This window comes from Camelus ferus, chromosome 24 (assembly GCF_009834535.1).
Source record: "Camelus ferus isolate YT-003-E chromosome 24, BCGSAC_Cfer_1.0, whole genome shotgun sequence".
Lineage (NCBI taxonomy): Eukaryota > Metazoa > Chordata > Mammalia > Artiodactyla > Camelidae > Camelus > Camelus ferus.
In genome coordinates this window covers 1,956,069-1,973,543 of record NC_045719.1, presented here as the reverse complement: position 1 = coordinate 1,973,543, position 17,475 = coordinate 1,956,069, and the positions used below count along the sequence as shown (strand labels likewise).

Here is a 17,475-nt window from a genome sequence, read left to right as displayed (position 1 = left end):
GCAAATCTCAAAACTCCCAATTTATCCCTTCCCACTCCTTTCCCCCTGATAACTGTAAGTTTGCTGTATATGTCTGTGAATCTGTTTCTGTTTTGTAAGTAAGTTTGTCCATCTTTTTTTTAGATTCCACGTATGAGTGGTATCATATGGTATTTGTCTTTCTCTTTCTGGCTTAGTTCACTTAGAATGATGATCTCTAGGTCCGTCTGTGTTAGTGCAAATGGCATTATTTTATTCTTTTTTATGGCTGAGTTGTATTCCATTATATGAATATACCACAACTTCTTTATCCAGTCATCTGTCCAAGGACATTTAGGTTATTTCCATGTCTTGCCAAATTTTTATTTGTTAGAAAATAGCTTACAACTCACAAACTTGAAGCTTAAGATAAAATTAATTCATTTCCAAGGGCTTGGAGCAAGTGTCTCTTACAGGCAGTGCATTTGCAGTCTGTTTCTCGTCCCTGTGTTGCATTGGGAGACCTGCTGTTTTCAGCCCCGGCTCTCTTCCTAATAATGGCTTTTCATTTGGCTGTGTTTGTTCCCCTTCAAGCCTCTGTTTTAGATAATTTTCCAATATTTAACAAAATGGGAAACGTTTTCTGGCAGAGTTGAGGAATTTTCTCAGTCTGGGCTCCATACAGTAAATATTTTAAAGTTTTAAAAGACATGCTTATTACTATTTGTTTAAATGAGAGAAGGTAGCGTTGACAATAGTTGTCTTTGATTTCAGCCTTCTCGCTCTTTTTTTTTTTTTTAATATAACTTAAAATTAATTGTTTTAGAAACCACTTAAAATTGTTTTTGGGTTAGTTAGAAGTGTGTGGTTATTGCTTCATTGGGGCGTATTTTTAAGTTTGTCTTCTGTCTCTAAATGAACAGATACTCAGTTTATTGTCTAAGTCTGTTGAGTCTGTCTTTAGGCCTTTCTTCAGCCAAGAACAAAAACAGCTGTTCTCTTTGTTCCCCTCCTCATCCCCTGCCCCCTTGACAAAAAATTGGTTCGGGATTTAGGTAATTCAGGCAGGGCTGGATTACTTTCTGAGGGTCCTTTGTTTTGCAACTTTGTGTTGTCTGGGTGTAGAGCCAAAACTTAAGCAAATCTGTATGTAGGGCATTTGCCGCAGTGCTCATGATAAATACTGGGCAAACACGTGAGTGAGAGAGCAAAGGAGTGAAGGAGTTAGACCCGACTCAGGAGAAGTGAGAGCGCCCTTGTCACTGGCGTGGTGTCTCAGATGAAGAGGTCTTTGTGGTCGGCTCAGTCACGTGAGTGTGAAGGTTGGCCCTGGTCTGCGGACCCCTGGAAAACCCTCGTCTTTCAGTAATGCGGTAAGAGTGCGCTGGCAGTATCGCTGTGGAATTCCTTCATAAATTGAAAGTTTGAAAATGCACTTTATTAGATAGAAACAGTAACATGTTCGTGTAGCAGTTTTAGGAAATCTGATAAGAAATGAAGGAGAAAATAAAACTCCTTTGTGAGTTTACCCCTATGGGAAGGTACTGCTAGTCTCAGTGTATTTATGTACACAGACTTCAGTACATACGTTCTGTAAAATTGAGGTTATGTGTGTTCAGTTTTGATTTCTGCTTTTGTGTGTGTGTGTGTGTATGTGAATCCAATTAAATTTTTCCCCTCTTTTTGATTTTTAAACCTTACAGGCCCCTTCACAGATGTAGTCACTACAAATCTAAAGTTGCGGAATCCATCGGATAGAAAAGTGTGTTTCAAGGTGAAGACTACAGCGCCCCGTCGGTACTGTGTGCGGCCCAACAGTGGGATTATCGACCCGGGCTTGACCGTGACTGTCTCAGGTAGCAAGCCACGTCCCAAGCTTCTCTGCTCTTTTACTGTGTGCAGACTGCTGCAGAATCTCTCACCCTTGTCTTGGGGTGGCCGTGTATGCGGTCAGCTTGTAAGCACTTTGTTTCTACAGTTCACTATCACATTCTCTGCCCTTATTTTATCTTTGAAATGTGTCATTTTGGGGATTTGATAGTTGTCATTTGGATCTCCAGCTGTTGTTACATATTGCATGCAGCTGGAGCGGTATTATCCTGAATTTTTTGCTTAATAGTTACTGGTACAGTACCTCTTTTTTGCCAATAGTTATCAAATTAGATGAGTCTTTCTGCCTTTTATTGTTAATACCAGTAGCGCCTTGGCACTTGAAAACTTTAGTTTTGTTACTCCATTTTGTGTTTACTTACAGTGCAAGGAGGATTCTTGGTTCCTTCCACGTATGGCCGGCTTACTCCTGCCATGGAGTCTGTGCTGCTGTGCCCCGTAAGCTGGTCTTTCTTCCCTCAGGCGCCCCTGACGGTCCTGTAGGGAGCTGGTCTAGCACAGCTGGGAGGCAGGAAGTGAGGATGACAGTGTGTCTTACTGACAGGAGAACCTCTCTGGCTTCGCACAGAGACCACTTACCCTTGGTTTCTAGCAGTCATTCTCACCTCTGTGGCTGTGTCTTAAAAACTCGGGGACCTCTCAGATTGGGATCTCTGGGGACATAGCCTGGACGTGTATGTTTGAAAAAATCATGTCTGGGTGGTCCTGATAGGTGTTCCTAAGGGAATATAATAGCTCCGTGTCTGTTTTCTAGTTTTCAGGCCCACAGCAGATTAAAAATAGTAAGTCACACAAAGAGTGAGAGCCTAGGGCAGGCTTACTGAGATAGTTACAAGTGGGGCCCGGCTGTGCAGGCAGTCGAGGACAGACCACAGTCAGAGTTCTTGGTGGCACTAAATCCTCCCTCAGTAATTGTAGCCCCAAACTCGGAGCTGGGAGGCCCTAGAAAAGATATTTTTAGCCAGTCTGGTGGTGGCTGGGAGGCTGCTTTCATATGTGTTTGTCCAAGCCATAAGTTCATGGGCAAGATGGCTGGGAATTGAGAAGATGAAGCTGTGAGCACATGGGTTCTGGAGGCAGAAATAGGAAGGGGAAGCAGTGAGCACGTGTGTTCTGGAAGTTGCTCTCTAAGTCTTCACGCCTTTAGGTAAATTGGAAGAAGACAGAATTATTTCTATCCATGTGGTTAAAAAATAGTTTTTGGTGCAAACAGCTTTATCCCTAGGAACCCATGAAACTATTTAGAATGACCTTTGAGGGTTCTAGCTTGCTGAAGTCTCACTGTATTAACGTTTCTTAAGGATGTGTATACTTTCCCAAGCACTTTCTCCCACATAAACCCCTGCTATTGAGCCATCTCACTTACTAAAAACTCCAGATGCACTTGCTACTGTTACCATGGCGTGCGCTCAGATTCCTCTCCGCCACATAGAACTTGGCGCTACAGTTTTCCGTGCAGCCCCTTCCTAGAGGAGGGTCACTCCAGCCGCTCTTCCTTCTGCAGCCTTCCCTGGGCAACTCTCTGTCTACATACTCTTCTTTTTTTCCTCTCTCCCTTTAGCACTTAGTTTTGTGAATTCACTCCTTTAATTTGTCTCCATTTATATATATATTTTAAGATTCTCTTCCTCTTGTTACGTGGTCTGCAACCTTACAGTATGACTATCATAAAGTCGTAACCAGCTGTAAGTTTTCTTTTCACCCAGCTCCCAGTGCTCAGCCTAGAGTGGTGTCAGTGAGGAGCGTTAGTGGGCGTTTACTGTGCTTCATCCCGCCCCCCTGTCATGTGCGTTTTCTGCTGCTGTGTATTTGGCCTTTGAAAGTTTGTTTTAACCATGATGGAAGTTAATGGGAATGTCGTAGACTTAACTTAGAAATAAGAATTTCTTATGTAAATTGATATTTCTGACATTTGCTTATTTGCATTTGTCTTTTTGAAAGTGTTGAGTCTATCTTAGAAATAATGTAAATGTTAGCAGGGGAGTCATTTCCACAATACTGTATACGTGTTTTGTATAATTACTGATTCAGTTTTTAGACCCTCTTACTAGATTTATATTACATAATTTAAAACCACATAGAGCCTCTAAAAACCCTCTTGTAGGCCACTGGAAATCATAAGTGCTTAGAAAAAAAATTGAGTGTAATTATTAGGATGCTGGAAAAATACTAGAAATCATGAGGCTCTATGGTTTCTTTGTAGACTTTATTTTCTTAGAATCATTTTTAAACAAATTGATAAGCTTTTGAATAAGTATTTATTTAAAATCTATTTTAGAAGAATTAGTTATGTCAGAACATTAATATGGTAGTGAGTTTTTAAGTTGCCTAGAATTTCTCCTATAAATATCCCTGTTGTCTAATTTTAAGAGATATTATTGTTAAATAATGTGAAACCTAAATTTATATTTTAAGTAGTTTCAATAGACAATTTACTAGATTTTGAGTTTACAGGCATTATAATAGTTAATGTTGGCAAAGTTTTGAAAATTTTCAAGCTTAAGTTTAGAAAGGGTAATTATAGATGTTTATTTTTTAAATAGCCATTTGTTTATTTTATGGGTTGTTAAAGACTTAGCAGATAAGAAAGGTAGACAATTTAAAAGTAATTTGAAATCATAAAGTTGCTTCTGGATCCTGACTGTAAGTCGTCCAGTTTGGTTTCTTGGATCCTTCCTGGTTTTCTTCACTTCGGGAGTTAGGGAACGATAAGAAGCCAACAGATGCAGAGTCAGTGTGACGTGTCCTTTCCTCTTACTCAGTAATGCTGCAGCCTTTCGACTACGACCCCAACGAGAAGAGTAAGCACAAGTTTATGGTACAGACCATTTTCGCCCCACCGAACTTCTCAGATATGGAAGCTGTGGTGAGTACAGAAGTTGAATGGAGTTCACTGGGGGGTGCTGTTTAAACTGTGGGTTTTGTTCTCGATTGAGAAACCCAGTTTTTTAAATTAACAAAACCTGTACATCTGTTCACCGCAGATGATCCTAACTTAAGAATGAAGGGGCTTTGAAGCAGTGTTTCTCAGGGACAGTTGAGAAGTGCTGCTATTCAGAGTAAAGTCCTGTGACCGCCAGGGATGTCATTGCGGCTTTAACAGGTGGCGACAGTAGCTCTTGGGGTTACATGACAAGCCCTGTGGCATTGCTGGGTACGGCCAGCGGGGCTCCTGCAGCCACAGGCCCCTTGACTGCTCCAGGCAGCCACACCAGCCCGTTCCTTGTCCCTTGAGGTGAAGCTGGTTTGTCACGATCACATCTCTTCTATCTCACTGTTTGGTTTTGTTTGTTTTTAGTGGAAAGAGGCAAAACCCGATGAATTAATGGATTCTAAATTGAGATGTGTGTTTGAAATGCCCAATGAAAATGATAAACTGGTAAGTAGAGAAGATTGGAAGCTGCGATACGCCGTCGGTTCCTTTGCGTCATCTTGCTTCTGGCTTCGGCCTCTGTGGGTGTGCGGTGCAGCGCTCCACTTGCTGAGACTTGGTGCTGCGGTTTTCTGGGACCTCGATGTGGACCTGCTCTTCATTTGCTAGCGTTTTGTTCATTCAGGAAGAAAAATGCTTTTTGATACAAGCTGTGTGATGGAGAAGAATCATCTTATTCTACCACAATTTTGTCACTTAAACCACTTCAAGTTCTTTTTTAGAATGAGATAATTAAATTACAGACATAAACCACTTTTGGCAACTATATTCCAGGAGATATCCTGTATACTATGTTTACGTGGACAAGCAGTTTATTCCAAATTAGGCCACTCCCAGGTGTTTTGCTCACTATTAGTTTTGGTCAAAATACATTCGGTTTTATTCCTTAGTGAATAATTTTAATGTTGCTTTTTAATCAGTGTGAGGCAAATACAGTTTGAGGAACTTCATTGTGTATGTGTGGAGTTTATAAAGCGGCCTCTGTATAGAATGGGCTCTGCTCATTTTCTCGGTTCCCCTTTGAAATGGACACTTGGATTTTTTCTGTGGTTTGTGGGAGAGACCTGGAGAGTGAGTAGGTTGTGTGTGTGACTTAATACATAGAATAATATGGATGCACACAGGTGCTGGCCCAGGTAGGGTGCAGGCCGGCGTGGCTGCCGCCTTGTCTGGCGACGCCCGCCCCGTCACAGGGTGAGCTCACAGAGTAAGTGTGTGGGCTCAGGTGTGCTGCTTTTTGGGACACGATGAAGTGAGAAAGTGCCAGAGTGGTAGTTAGGTGTTGGCCAAATCTTTATTGTGTTTTTAAATGACTTTTTAAAGGGATTTTGAGATGTTTACCAAAAATAGAAAGTGTGACCACTCGTGTCCTTACTGGGAAAGGAGGGTTTGACGCGTGTTGGTGCTTCCTGTTCGGAGTTCACTTTGTTTTTGCCGACTCAGCTGCCAGGAAGCTGATGGCTTGCACAGCTCCTATTACTGGAACCAAGAAAACATAGCACGTTGTCTGGGTTAGCGAATGTTATTTCCAGTTTTATTGAGCTCTGCGTGGCATTCAGCACTGTGTAAGTTGAAGGTGTCAGCGTAAAGACTGATCTTACATGTAGTGTGAAGTGATGACTACAGTAAGGTTATTTAACGTCGTCATTTCGTGCAGCTGCAAAAAAGAGAGTCACCCCTCCCCCTGCCTTGGCCATGGTGGGAAGTCTCAGGGTATGCCTCTGTCACTGGGTGCATCACTCCTCCAGTCCTCCTTGTCTTGCAGTTGGAAGCCTGCACCTGCTGACCACCCCCATCCAGTTCTTCCTCCCCCTGCCCTCACTTCTGGTGACCACAGATCTGGTCTCTTCTATGAGTTTGGGGTTTTGTTGTTGTTACTGTGGTTTTATTTTAAGAGTCCACATGCGAGTGAGATCATACAGTATTTGTCAGGTCAGTTCCTGCATCCTTTCACCTTAGTGGTCTTTGGTAATTTTCTTGATGTCTAATTTGGCAGGATTATTTCCATGCCCAGACCTGGAACCAGACATTTCTTCAAGAAGCTCTGGGTCCTTTTAGTGGGAGATGGTATTTCAAGACCACAGTCTGGACCCTGGGAGTAAGACAAAGAATTCCTATCAAACCATTCTTTTGGCCAAAGTTCGAATGGGGGCCTGATTGTCATTTAGGGGCACTTCTTCAAATGCTGAAATTTTAACAGTAAAATTATGTCAGCATCACATAAATCACGTAAGATAGTGTGCATCCTTTTATTTCTTGGGGTAGTGGTTAGATGTTGTGGTTGAGGTATGTTCTTGAAGGTCTTGGGAAAGGGAAATGCAGAACGTGTGAAACGCACACAGCCCCTGAGGAGAACGGCCGGTCCCCTCGTGACCCGGAGGCAGTGCTTCTGGAACGAGTGGCTTGTGCGGCTTGTTTGCTGTGCTGTGCTGTGCTGATTCCTGACGGGTGTTTTTAAGTGTTTGGAATTCACATTTCAAGTTCACACGTGAAATGAGCCTTCCAGGGCTTCATGTTTGTACAATTCAGATGTGCAGAGGAGCTGTGTCCGGGCGGTGCTGTCTGCCGCCCAGCAGCGGCCTTCAGCGAGGGTGCAGCAGACACACGCTGTGCTTTACCAGGCGCCGCTTCCCGATGTGTATTGGATTGGAAGGCTCTGTGCGCAGATGAGCTTGGAAAAATGCTATAAATACTGTGTCTCCCAATAAATAAGCACATTGCATATTTGCATATTCAAAGCCCTGAGTAAAGAAAATATGGTTAACCTAGTATTTCTTTTTTCTCTCATATAATACAGTTAACTTCTCATGGAATGCCTGGTGTTCTGTAAAATACGCTTTTGGAAACATTATTACTGCTTAAACTCATTTTTTTCTAACATTTTTTATTGGTTTATAATCATTTTACAATGTGTCAAATTCCAGTGTAGAGCACAATTTTTCAGTTATACATGAACATATATATATTCATTGTCACATTTTTTTCTCCGTGAGCTACCATAAGATCTTGTGTATATTTCCCTGTGCTACACAGTATAATCTTGTTTATCTATTCTACAATTTTGAAATTCCAGTCTGTCCCTTCCCACCCCCCGCCCCCTTGGCAACCACAAGTTTGTGTTCTATGTCTATGAGTCTGTTTCTGTTAAACTCATTCTTGTGGTGCTACTAACCTGCAGATTGTACAAGAAATCTCAACGACTGAGAAATGTATTTAAATTGAGTGTGGCCTGGCCCAGACCTGGTTCCATCTGAATGGTTGATTATATGACTTCCTGTTAAGTCATCAGTTTAACGTTGCATCTCATCCTTTGTAGAAAATACGAAACCTCGAAGTAACCAAATCTGGAGTGTTCATAATAGTACAAAACACACAATTTTTGGGGTGTATTTGTTACACTAGCTTAGGATGAAACCATGTGTGTAATATATACATACGTACACGTGTACGAATACATGTAGACCCCCTCTTTTGTGATGTTCCGTGTGTTGGTTATTGCAGCTTGCCATTTCCAGCTTAGTACTGTTTAGGGATGAGTGGATAGAACTGCCTACAGACCACAGTACTTGGACACACTGACTTCTTCCTAGCATGCATGGACACAGAACATTGCCGAGCGTCCTTTTTCTGTCTGTCTGTCTTCCGTTTGGTATGAACCTTGTCTGTTAGGGAATTAGGGCATCATTGAGTAGTGTTTTGCCTGGATAAGAGCTGTCAGCGCCACAGATGAGCTGGTACGACGCCATGTGACTTACACGTACTGATTATAGATGACACTCCCTTGTTCCAGGAAAACACATTTCTAAATGTGCAAGATTCACAAAAATGTAATGAGAACTGTTGGTATTGTGTATTTTTAGAAGTAGAATATAAAATACATCTTTTTAGTTTATAGTTATAATTGCTGTACAGTAAATTCCTATGTGATGTGGTTTGACTGTTTTTAGTTTTGTTGTTAGTAGGTTTTAAAAAGTATGTTATTTTAGGGAAATATACACAAAATGTTATGATAACTCACAGAGAAAAAAATGTGACAGTGTGTATATGTCCATGAATGACTGAAAAATTGTGCTGAACGCTGGAATTTGACACAACATTGTAAAATGATTATAAATCAATAAAAAATGTTTAAAAATAAAAAAAAATAAAGTAAAAATTTCCCTATAAAAAAAAAGTATGTTATTTTAAGCAAAATTCAATTTAGTTTTTAACTAAGTTTCTGGCGACAACTTGTGGTTTAATACGCAGCTCTGTCCGGATTGGACGTGTAGCTTGTGTTCAGAGAAGGGAAGCCCATGTTCATTGCAGTTAGTGGTCCCTTGCACATTTGCTCTGAAGAGTCCATTGTCAGAATGTGTGATCTTTAGTCCTTGGCTTGGAAAAGCTTGGTTAGTACCCGGAGCTGATGGATAGCACAGCTGCTGCCGCAGTTGTCGGTTCCTTCTTCCCACGGCTGGTGTAGGCCTTGTGACGCTCTGTGAAGCACCGCGTCCCACTCACCCCTGCCTGCAGCTTCTCACGCACCTATCCGTGCCCCCCAAAGGTGCAGACTGGTATTTAATGGAAGTACATGGTGTAAGGATACCTCACCTGTCTGAAAATCTGGATCTTCTTAGGTATGCTGTTAGTTCTTGGGTGTTTACTGTTTCTAAGAACAGTTGGAAAACGGTGAGTTATTATTATGTTGATTTCTTTGGGTTTCTTAGGACCCTGATACCGAATGTGTAACTAAGATGATGATTGAAGTATTTGGTCACCTTGTAGGGTAGGAAAGTTGCCAGCTTTAGAAGTATAGTGATTGAGTCCATGTTTTCATTTTTGAAGTTTAAAGAAGTCATTTTTTGGTGATGAAACAGTCCTAATTTACTAGAACCATCATTAGAATATGAGCTTCTTTTTGGGAAATAGCTATTTGATTTGGATCATACTTAGAAGGACCTAGGATTCTGAGAATCCTTTTATTTTAGAATAGAAGGAGGTACTATTAACATTATTCCCAGACAGCAGGCATTAACTAATAGTGCCTTCAGGCACTAAAATGCATTCCTAGCCCTTGGAACCACAGGCCCTGGGCTGGATGCATGTCACTGAGTTAATGGCCCGCAGCCCTCAGTCGAGCTGTGTTCGGGGCTGCTCCTGAGAGCCACTCAGCACCTCCCCCAGGCTGCTGGTGGCTGGACGTGGATGGTGTTTTACAAAGTGGGGTTCTCTGAATTGTTAGCTCTTTTTAGTTATTATCAACTCCATATTGTGAAATCTAATGTCTAATTACTGGTCGTGTTTTTTCAGGATTGAATGGTTTTAATTAACCTTTTTTTAAATTTGTTTATTTTGCTGGGGGGAGGTAATTAGGTTTATTTATTTTTGGAGGAGGTACTGAGGGTTGAACCCAGGACCTTGTGTATGCTAATCATGGCTCTGGCACTTGAGCTATGGCATCCCCCTAATTAACCTGTTACTTATGTTTTATCCCCCTTTCACTTCTTTGTATTGAAATAAAAAATTATTTTGGTTTATTTTGAGGCCACCAACTCTACTTGACATTTTCCAAGTTTTAAAAATGTATTACATTTCATTTATGCCCCCATTTAACATCTGTTAATGACATATTTTGTAGGAAAAGATACTGACTTGTCTTAATGAAGACTGAAGGGCTGTCAAGAAGAGGGAATTTCAGGGGTCCTAGGAATAGACTTTTTATGATTTAAATATACATTGTTTTCTGTTGAGACAGAGCAGATTGGGAACAGTGCATTATTAATAAGTAAGGTGGATTTGTCTTAGTTACATACAGTGACCTGGGTCAGTAAGTATTATTTCAGAGTCTGTACAGCCTTTTTGTATAATAGTATTTTTATGTGTATTAAAGGAATTTGAGAAGATAGGAAGAGAACTGTGGAGATGATAATGGTATAACTAGAATATTATGTGTGTCCTTGTTTATTGGTTGTGGGACACAGTAGGGGTGTGTGTGTGTGTATGCGTGTGTGTGTGTGTGTGTTTCGGGAGGGGAGTCGTTGAATACAGGAGAGGTTTATAAATCCTTGCAGTTTTCACACGCTTGAGGAAGAAATTCATTTGACTTAAAAATCGTTCAGGTTGAGTGCTACCGAAGGTAAGGAAGTATGAAGTGCTTATTTTTCGGATATTGACAAGTATTGATTGGTAACAAAAATTCAGAGCTACACCATTAGAAGGTATTCATTTTAGGACATGAGGCTAGCATAAGTTCAATTAAGGTTTATATACTTAGTAACCGTAATGCCAGTTTAATCATAACTAATTTTGTTTGGAAAGTAATATAAAAAGTTCAGAAATGTTATACTTTTTGCTTTAACATAGCTATTACTTTTATTACTGTTACTTCTTACGTGTAGCACATTTCTGTAGGATAATGTGTATGTTGTAGAGCCTAATGATTTCTGTGTTAGTCATTCCCAGTCCCGTGCAGGAGAAGTCAGAGCTCGGGGTGACTCTGAGACTGTTTCCCATGCCGCCTCAGGGTGTAGCTCCACCGGCGACCGCCCCCGCTGGCACTCCGCTGAGCAGCACCAGCAGCACAGGCGCGACGCCTGCCAGTTACCACACGAAGAGTGAGCCCAGGGGACTCAGTGTGTTCAAACAGGAGAAGCAGAAGGTTTGTTTTAGGGAGTTGTCAGACACAGGGGTCTGCTAGGGTTGCTGCTTCTGTTCATGCAGTTGCCTGGCACGTGCGTGGTACTTACTGTGTGCTGCGTGAAGTAATTAGAACTGAAATTGTCAGCTATGTTTGAAATTATAGTAGGACCAGTTAAAAATCAGGCATGCAGACTATTCTGTTCTAAAAAAGCAAATGCAGCGCTTAATAAAATCTCAGTAGTGAGCAGGACAGATGTGCGAGCAAACATGACTATGGCGCTGGCGCAGGTTCTCCTGTCCCTGGGGTTTGAGCAGACCAGCGAGCGCAGCAGTGAAGGTGGGAGCTGGCGTACGCTGCTCTCCAGGCAAATATTTATGTTCATGTGTTTGAAAAAGACAAACGAAATTGCTGCTTTATGTTTTGTTACCAGATGCCAGTAATGGTAACCCTTCTCTAGCTGTCATTGTTAGTTGTTTACAAATGCCCCGGGTAGGGGATCTGTGGCAAAAGCACCAACGATCTTCAGGCCATATTTGCATTTATTAATTTCTCTGTGTGTCTTTGTGTGTGTGTGTCTGTGTGTACACACTGTCCTTAACATTCACTCAGGTAAACTGAAGGTACCTCAGTCAGGTGACAGTGACTCTTGGTGACATAGTGGCTGCTGTGTGATTCTCTGTGCCGTTTCATGCTTACTGGGAGCTTTAGGAACCCCACAGTGGGGACAGGTTGCTTTGCAGGGAATATGTGTACTGAGGCTGAAAAAAAAATCCTTTCTTTAAATGTCTAATACTTTTAAAATTTTGTGTGTTTAGTTATTTACTTCTGGGAATCCTAATCCTAGAGAAAAAGTAAGTGAATTGTTTAGAGTGAAAATAAATCTTCAGTAACTTTATTATTCAAATACTGCCTCTTTCCAGGGTAAGGCCCTTCCTAAGCCTCCTGGCAGCTTCATGCCGTGGCTCTTGGCTTTAGCCTCTTAACTCCCTGTACGTACATTTGATCCCTCACAGTAGTCAGCAGAATGGAGCCCCACGTTGACATTCTTTTTGCTCCTTTATCCATCCCAAGGCGTCAGTGAAAAACCTACTTTGCCTTGTATTTTCCCTTTCCCTTTCTGTCCAGTCCCTAAGCCATCGCCTTTTCTGATTACCCTGCAAGAGGAATAACTTAGAATATTGGAACTGAAATTCTGAAGGTTTTTAAAAAAAAATACAGAAGTAAATTCACCTCATAGATGGAGGGGGATTACTGCAGAGAGTCTGAATAATGTAAAACTGGAAAATGCACAAAATGGCGTATTTTCTTCTTGTCTTGATATTGTGGCTTTGACCATTCTGAGTTGCAGTGTCAGACATAATGTTAGTGTGACGTTACTCTTCGTCAGTTGCCGAAGAGGCACAGCATGTTGAATCCCTCTGTTGGCTTGTTTCGTGGCCTCAGGACAGCCAGGCCCCCCTTTCTGGACCAGCTGAGGCGCCCCTCAAGGAACTCGCTGCTCTCTGGAGCCAGACCTCACTGGGGCCCCGAGAGGAAGCGCGAGGTCCATAGCCTCAGCGAGTCCACCAGGCTCTTCAGGGGTCCCTCCACCCCCACCGCCTTAGGTTATGGATGCTCTTGCGTGACAGAAGTTACTTTTAAGTAAAGTAGGTTTCTTTGCCTCTGCTGTGTGTGCTGACTGGCTGTGGCGGCCTGCGTGGTGCTGAATACGTGGTACTCATGCACTCAGCGTAACTTCTTGATGACTTCCTTGGCCCACTTTTGGAAAGCGTTTAAGCTTCACTGTATCCTTGGCGTTCTAACATTTATGCTTCACAGATTGATTATGACACTTTTTCTCCTTTTTCTTATAAAAGCAATGTAACAATATTAAGAAAAATTTCAGTAAAAAGAAAATCTAATTGTGCCACCATGAAAAGATACTGATTGACATGTTATTTAAAATCTCAAAGAGTAGAAAGCTAGCCATCAGGTGTCTAACGAGTAATTGTGGTAAGGCGCAGAACAGAATATTGAATGACGTTGTGTCATTTAAATAATACCTATATAAAGGATGCACGTATAAACAAAAAATGTTACATGTATGCTGACTCTAAAATACGCACACAACAAATGTTGGAAGATGATATATAAGCAGTAGTTGTGTTGGGCTGATGAGAGAATGGGGGCTATCTTCCTCTTTTCCTCTCATGATTCAATTTTCTGGAACTTCAAGAATTTGTTTAAAAATAGGAGGCTAATTGTGAGGAGTTTGATGAGTCCTCGTTTTAATTTTTTTTCTCTCCATCTGTTGGCCTCTCATCTGTCTATTTTTTATTCTTTTAGTCGGTGGGGAGGTGATTAGGTTTTATTTATTTTTTTTTAATGGAGGGACTGGGGCTTGAACCCGGGACCTCCTGCATGCTAAGCACTTGCTTTGCCCCTGAGCTGTGCCCTACCCCCACTTCTTACTTTCTTGTCAGCTCTCTGGTATGAGTGTGGTGTTTTTCCGGAACCTGAAGACTGCTCAGTGGCTGCATTGCTGGCTCTTGGCCTTTGCCTTCACTGGGAAGGCCACGCCATCCTTGTTTGCAGACGTTAGTCTGGTTCTGGGTTGGAATCTGAGCACACTTGAAAAGTCCCTTTGAAATGAATTCTAGTTACTGCTAGGGAAAGAGTAGGAAGGAGAGCCAGGTATGTGCGAGACAGGGTTGTTACTCATGGTGGTGGGGTGGGCCGGGGGCAGGGGAAGGCGGTGAGGAAAGAGCCAGCGCGCTGGCCGCAGGGGCACGCGGGGCAGCCTGAGGCACTTGTTCACCGCGACTCCGGCGAGCGTCTCAGTGTCTCGAGGCGGAGTGGAGAGTGTTGCTGAGGAGTTGAAGGGACCCTCTCTCTGTTTGTGTCCCAGGTCATGGAATTGAGTCCCTTTTCTTTTCCCATGATGCGTGTTTGTGTTCATTATCTTCCCTTCAGTGTTTATATCCTTCCATTATCTTTTCCCACTAATCGAAGTTAGGTTTTCTTTTACATGTTTTTCGTAGGCAGTCTCCTAATTTTATTGGCATAATTGTGATAATGCCCCCTTTCCTCTAGCACCTCATTTGAATGACAGCGTCGGAGCACTGAAAACTAGCTTCACATTTGGGTTGGCTGGCGTCAGTCACTCAGCGCAGTTACCGAGTAACTGCCCCGCCCGGAGCGCTGGGCTTGGGGGTGGGTGCGGGCAGCATGGCTGCCGCTCCCCCGGCGCTGGGCACTGCCGTAGGAAGGGGCATCCAAGGGGCTGCGGGGCCCGGGCTCCGGGGACGGACGAGGGAGAGGGCCGCGTGCCTCGTTTGCTTACCAAACATTTGGTACTTAGAAACCTTCTCAATAACGAAATTGAAAATTGTCAAAACTTCATTGAAATACTTTTTTGGAGAAGAAGGATGTGGCATTTACGTTTCTTTGTAAGACCAGTGAGGAGACTGAGTCCGTTAAACAGCTCCCACCGCTGTCTCTGTTACGCAGAATGACATGGAGCCTAGCAAAACGGCGCCCCTGAACGCCGCGAAACAAGACGGGCCGCTGCCCAAGCCGCACAGCGCTTCCCTCAGCGACACGGAGACCAGGAAGCTGATGGAGGAGTGCAAGCGGCTGCAGGGGGAGGTGCTGAAGCTGTCGGAGGAGAACCGGCACCTGAGGGTGAGTGCGCCGGAGGGTGTGCCTGCCTGTCCTGCTTGGCTTTATCCTCTTCCAGTTCTGTTTTCTTCCCCCAGTTTGATCACGTCCTGGCTGCGGTGCCCCACTCCTAGCCAGAGCCCACAAACCGACAGAAAACCCAGTACTGCACATGAAGCAGTGTGAGATCAGGTGGACTCTTAGTCGGTATTAGTGAACACACTAGAGGAATCAGAGTGAGAGCGTAAACATGAGCTTGCGCCAAGGAGGTAGAAGCCTGCCCTGCTGTTCCTCTGGTCGGGGTCTGGGCCAGATGAAGCCAGCTGCCCCGGTAAACGGGCGTCATTACTCTCCCCACGGTCATTCTATACCTGCTAAGTGTCATAACAGCCTCCTACTTCAAATGACGGCTGTTTTCTTGATGAGAGACCTTGTCCCCGAAAATCATGGACTGTCAGAGACTTTGCCGTGTGAAAACTTATCAGTAGGAGCAGAGCAGCCCACTCTCGTCGGGGGGTGGGCTGCAGTTATCGATGCAGACACAGCCCCCATCCCCAGTCCAGCAGCAGAACCTCACAGGCGGGTTCTGCACCCCGCATCCCAGTCTACGTGTCTGTAGTCTCCACGAAGCAGGGTTCTGTCTCCTCTGCAGCCCAGACCCAGCGCTGGCCCTCAGATACACACGCAGCCCTCCTGCTCGACTCTGAGTGTGTCACAACACTGTGTTTCTGTTTCATCCTGAACCTTTCCCTCCCCCAAGCCCTGTAAAGTCCTGTCTCTTCCTTGTGCCTCTGCTGGGCAGGTGCCCTGATGGCAGTGAGTCAGTAAACCAACCTCCAACTACCTTTGCCCTAGCTTTGTTTCCAGGTGTCTTTGGCTGATGGGGCTAGGATAGGTGTGACCCGTGCGAAAATACCGCGGTCCACCTGGGAGGTAGTGCCTGCACAGACCTCTTCTTTAATTGTATTAATTTTAGGAGTATATTTCTCAGTTCCACTTTTTAAAATCAGCATTACTGAGATGTAATTTACATTCCATAGACACCCATTGTGAATGTGTGTATAGTTCAGTGAGTTTAGTAAATTTACTGAGTTGTGTAGCAATCACTAGGATCCAGTTTTAGAATATTTCTTTTGAGCTAGGTTTCTCAGGCCGGCTCTCAGCTGATCCCTGTCCCTGTCCCCAGTCGTGTGCATACTAGTCTGCTTTCTGTCTGCAGATCGTTAGCTCAGTAGCCTTACGCGTGTTTGTTCTTCAAACCTCTTTGTGTGTGTGTATTTTTTTCTAGGATGAAGGCTTAAGGCTCAGAAAAGTAGCACATTCGGAAAAACCTGGATCAACCTCAGCTGCGTCCTTCAGAGAGAACGTCACCAGTCCCCTTCCTTCACTTCTTGTTGTAATTGCAGCCATTTTCATTGGATTCTTTCTAGGGAAGTTCATCTTGTAGAGTGACGCATGCAGAGTGCTGTTTCTTTTTTTCCCTCTTGACCAGAAAAAGATTTGTTCACCTGCCATCTCACTGGTAGTGTGGCCCACGGTGACCATTTGTGTGTACAGCGTCATATAGGCCTCGCCTTCAGTGGTCTCTTACGGTTAGAAACACAGTCAGAACAGCGTGCTCGGCTGCGGACAGATTGTACGTCACAGACCATCACTAGCAGATGCCAGTTGCACATTCAGTCCTGTATGAAATTCATAAATAAAGAATTGTTCTTTCTTTGTGGTTTTAATAAGAGTTCAAGAATTGTTCAGAGTCTTGTAAATGTTATTTTAATAATCCCTTTAAATTTTATCTGTTGCTGTTACCTCTTGAAATATGATTTATTTAGATTGCTAATCCCACTCATTCAGGAAATGCCAAGAGGTGTTCTGCGGGGAAATGGTGCCTCTTACAGTGTAAATTTTCTCCTTTACCTTTGCTAATATCATGGCAGAATTTTCTTACCCCTTGTGAGGCAGTTGTTGACTGAGTTTTTCATCCTTACAATCCTGTCCCATGGTATTTAACATAAAAATAATAAAACTGTTAACAGATTCTTGCTCGATAGCTTGTTTGTGTCTGTCGTGTCTTTAGACGGGAAACCATGGTGCACTGTGTGGTGATTTGAGTTATAAAATGCATAATTTATCTTACCTTTCGGATATTATAGTGTCTGTGGTTAAAAGCCCTCGTTCTATTAAGGAAAGGAATTGATAAAATTTCAGGCTGTTTTTGGTGTTTTGGAAGGTCATAATCCATTTATCTTCAAGGTGATATGAAACAAGTACCATGAGAATTGAAGTGTGTAGTTTCAGGCCGCTTGCGTGTCTGCCCGGTGGCTCTGTCGCGTCTGATTTTCCCCGTTCTTAGCAGGGTCTTCTAGTGTTGTCTCAAGGAAGGTTAGTTCTCCCTGGTTCTGGTTACTGCTTTCTGACCAGCCCAATTGTTCTCCTACAG

The 17,475-nt window shown here is 43.2% G+C and overlaps 1 protein-coding gene across 2 annotated transcripts in view; it reads left to right on the top strand.

The window, feature by feature from the left end:
- The window catches only part of VAPA (VAMP associated protein A), a 32,709-nt gene extending 15,624 nt beyond the window's left edge, over positions 1–17,085 (top strand). Inside the window, exons 2-7 of one of the 2 annotated variants that reach the window (XM_032467337.1) lie at positions 1,662–1,814; positions 4,611–4,714; positions 5,147–5,227; positions 11,283–11,417; positions 14,889–15,062; positions 16,327–17,085. In XM_032467337.1, coding sequence (XP_032323228.1) covers positions 1,662–1,814; positions 4,611–4,714; positions 5,147–5,227; positions 11,283–11,417; positions 14,889–15,062; positions 16,327–16,485 — 806 coding nt within the window. In that variant the 3' untranslated portion in view covers positions 16,486–17,085. The remainder of the gene's footprint in view (positions 1–1,661; positions 1,815–4,610; positions 4,715–5,146; positions 5,228–11,282; positions 11,418–14,888; positions 15,063–16,326) is intronic. The other variant, XM_032467338.1, reaches the window with a different exon arrangement.
- Positions 17,086–17,475: the final 390 nt, after the last annotated feature.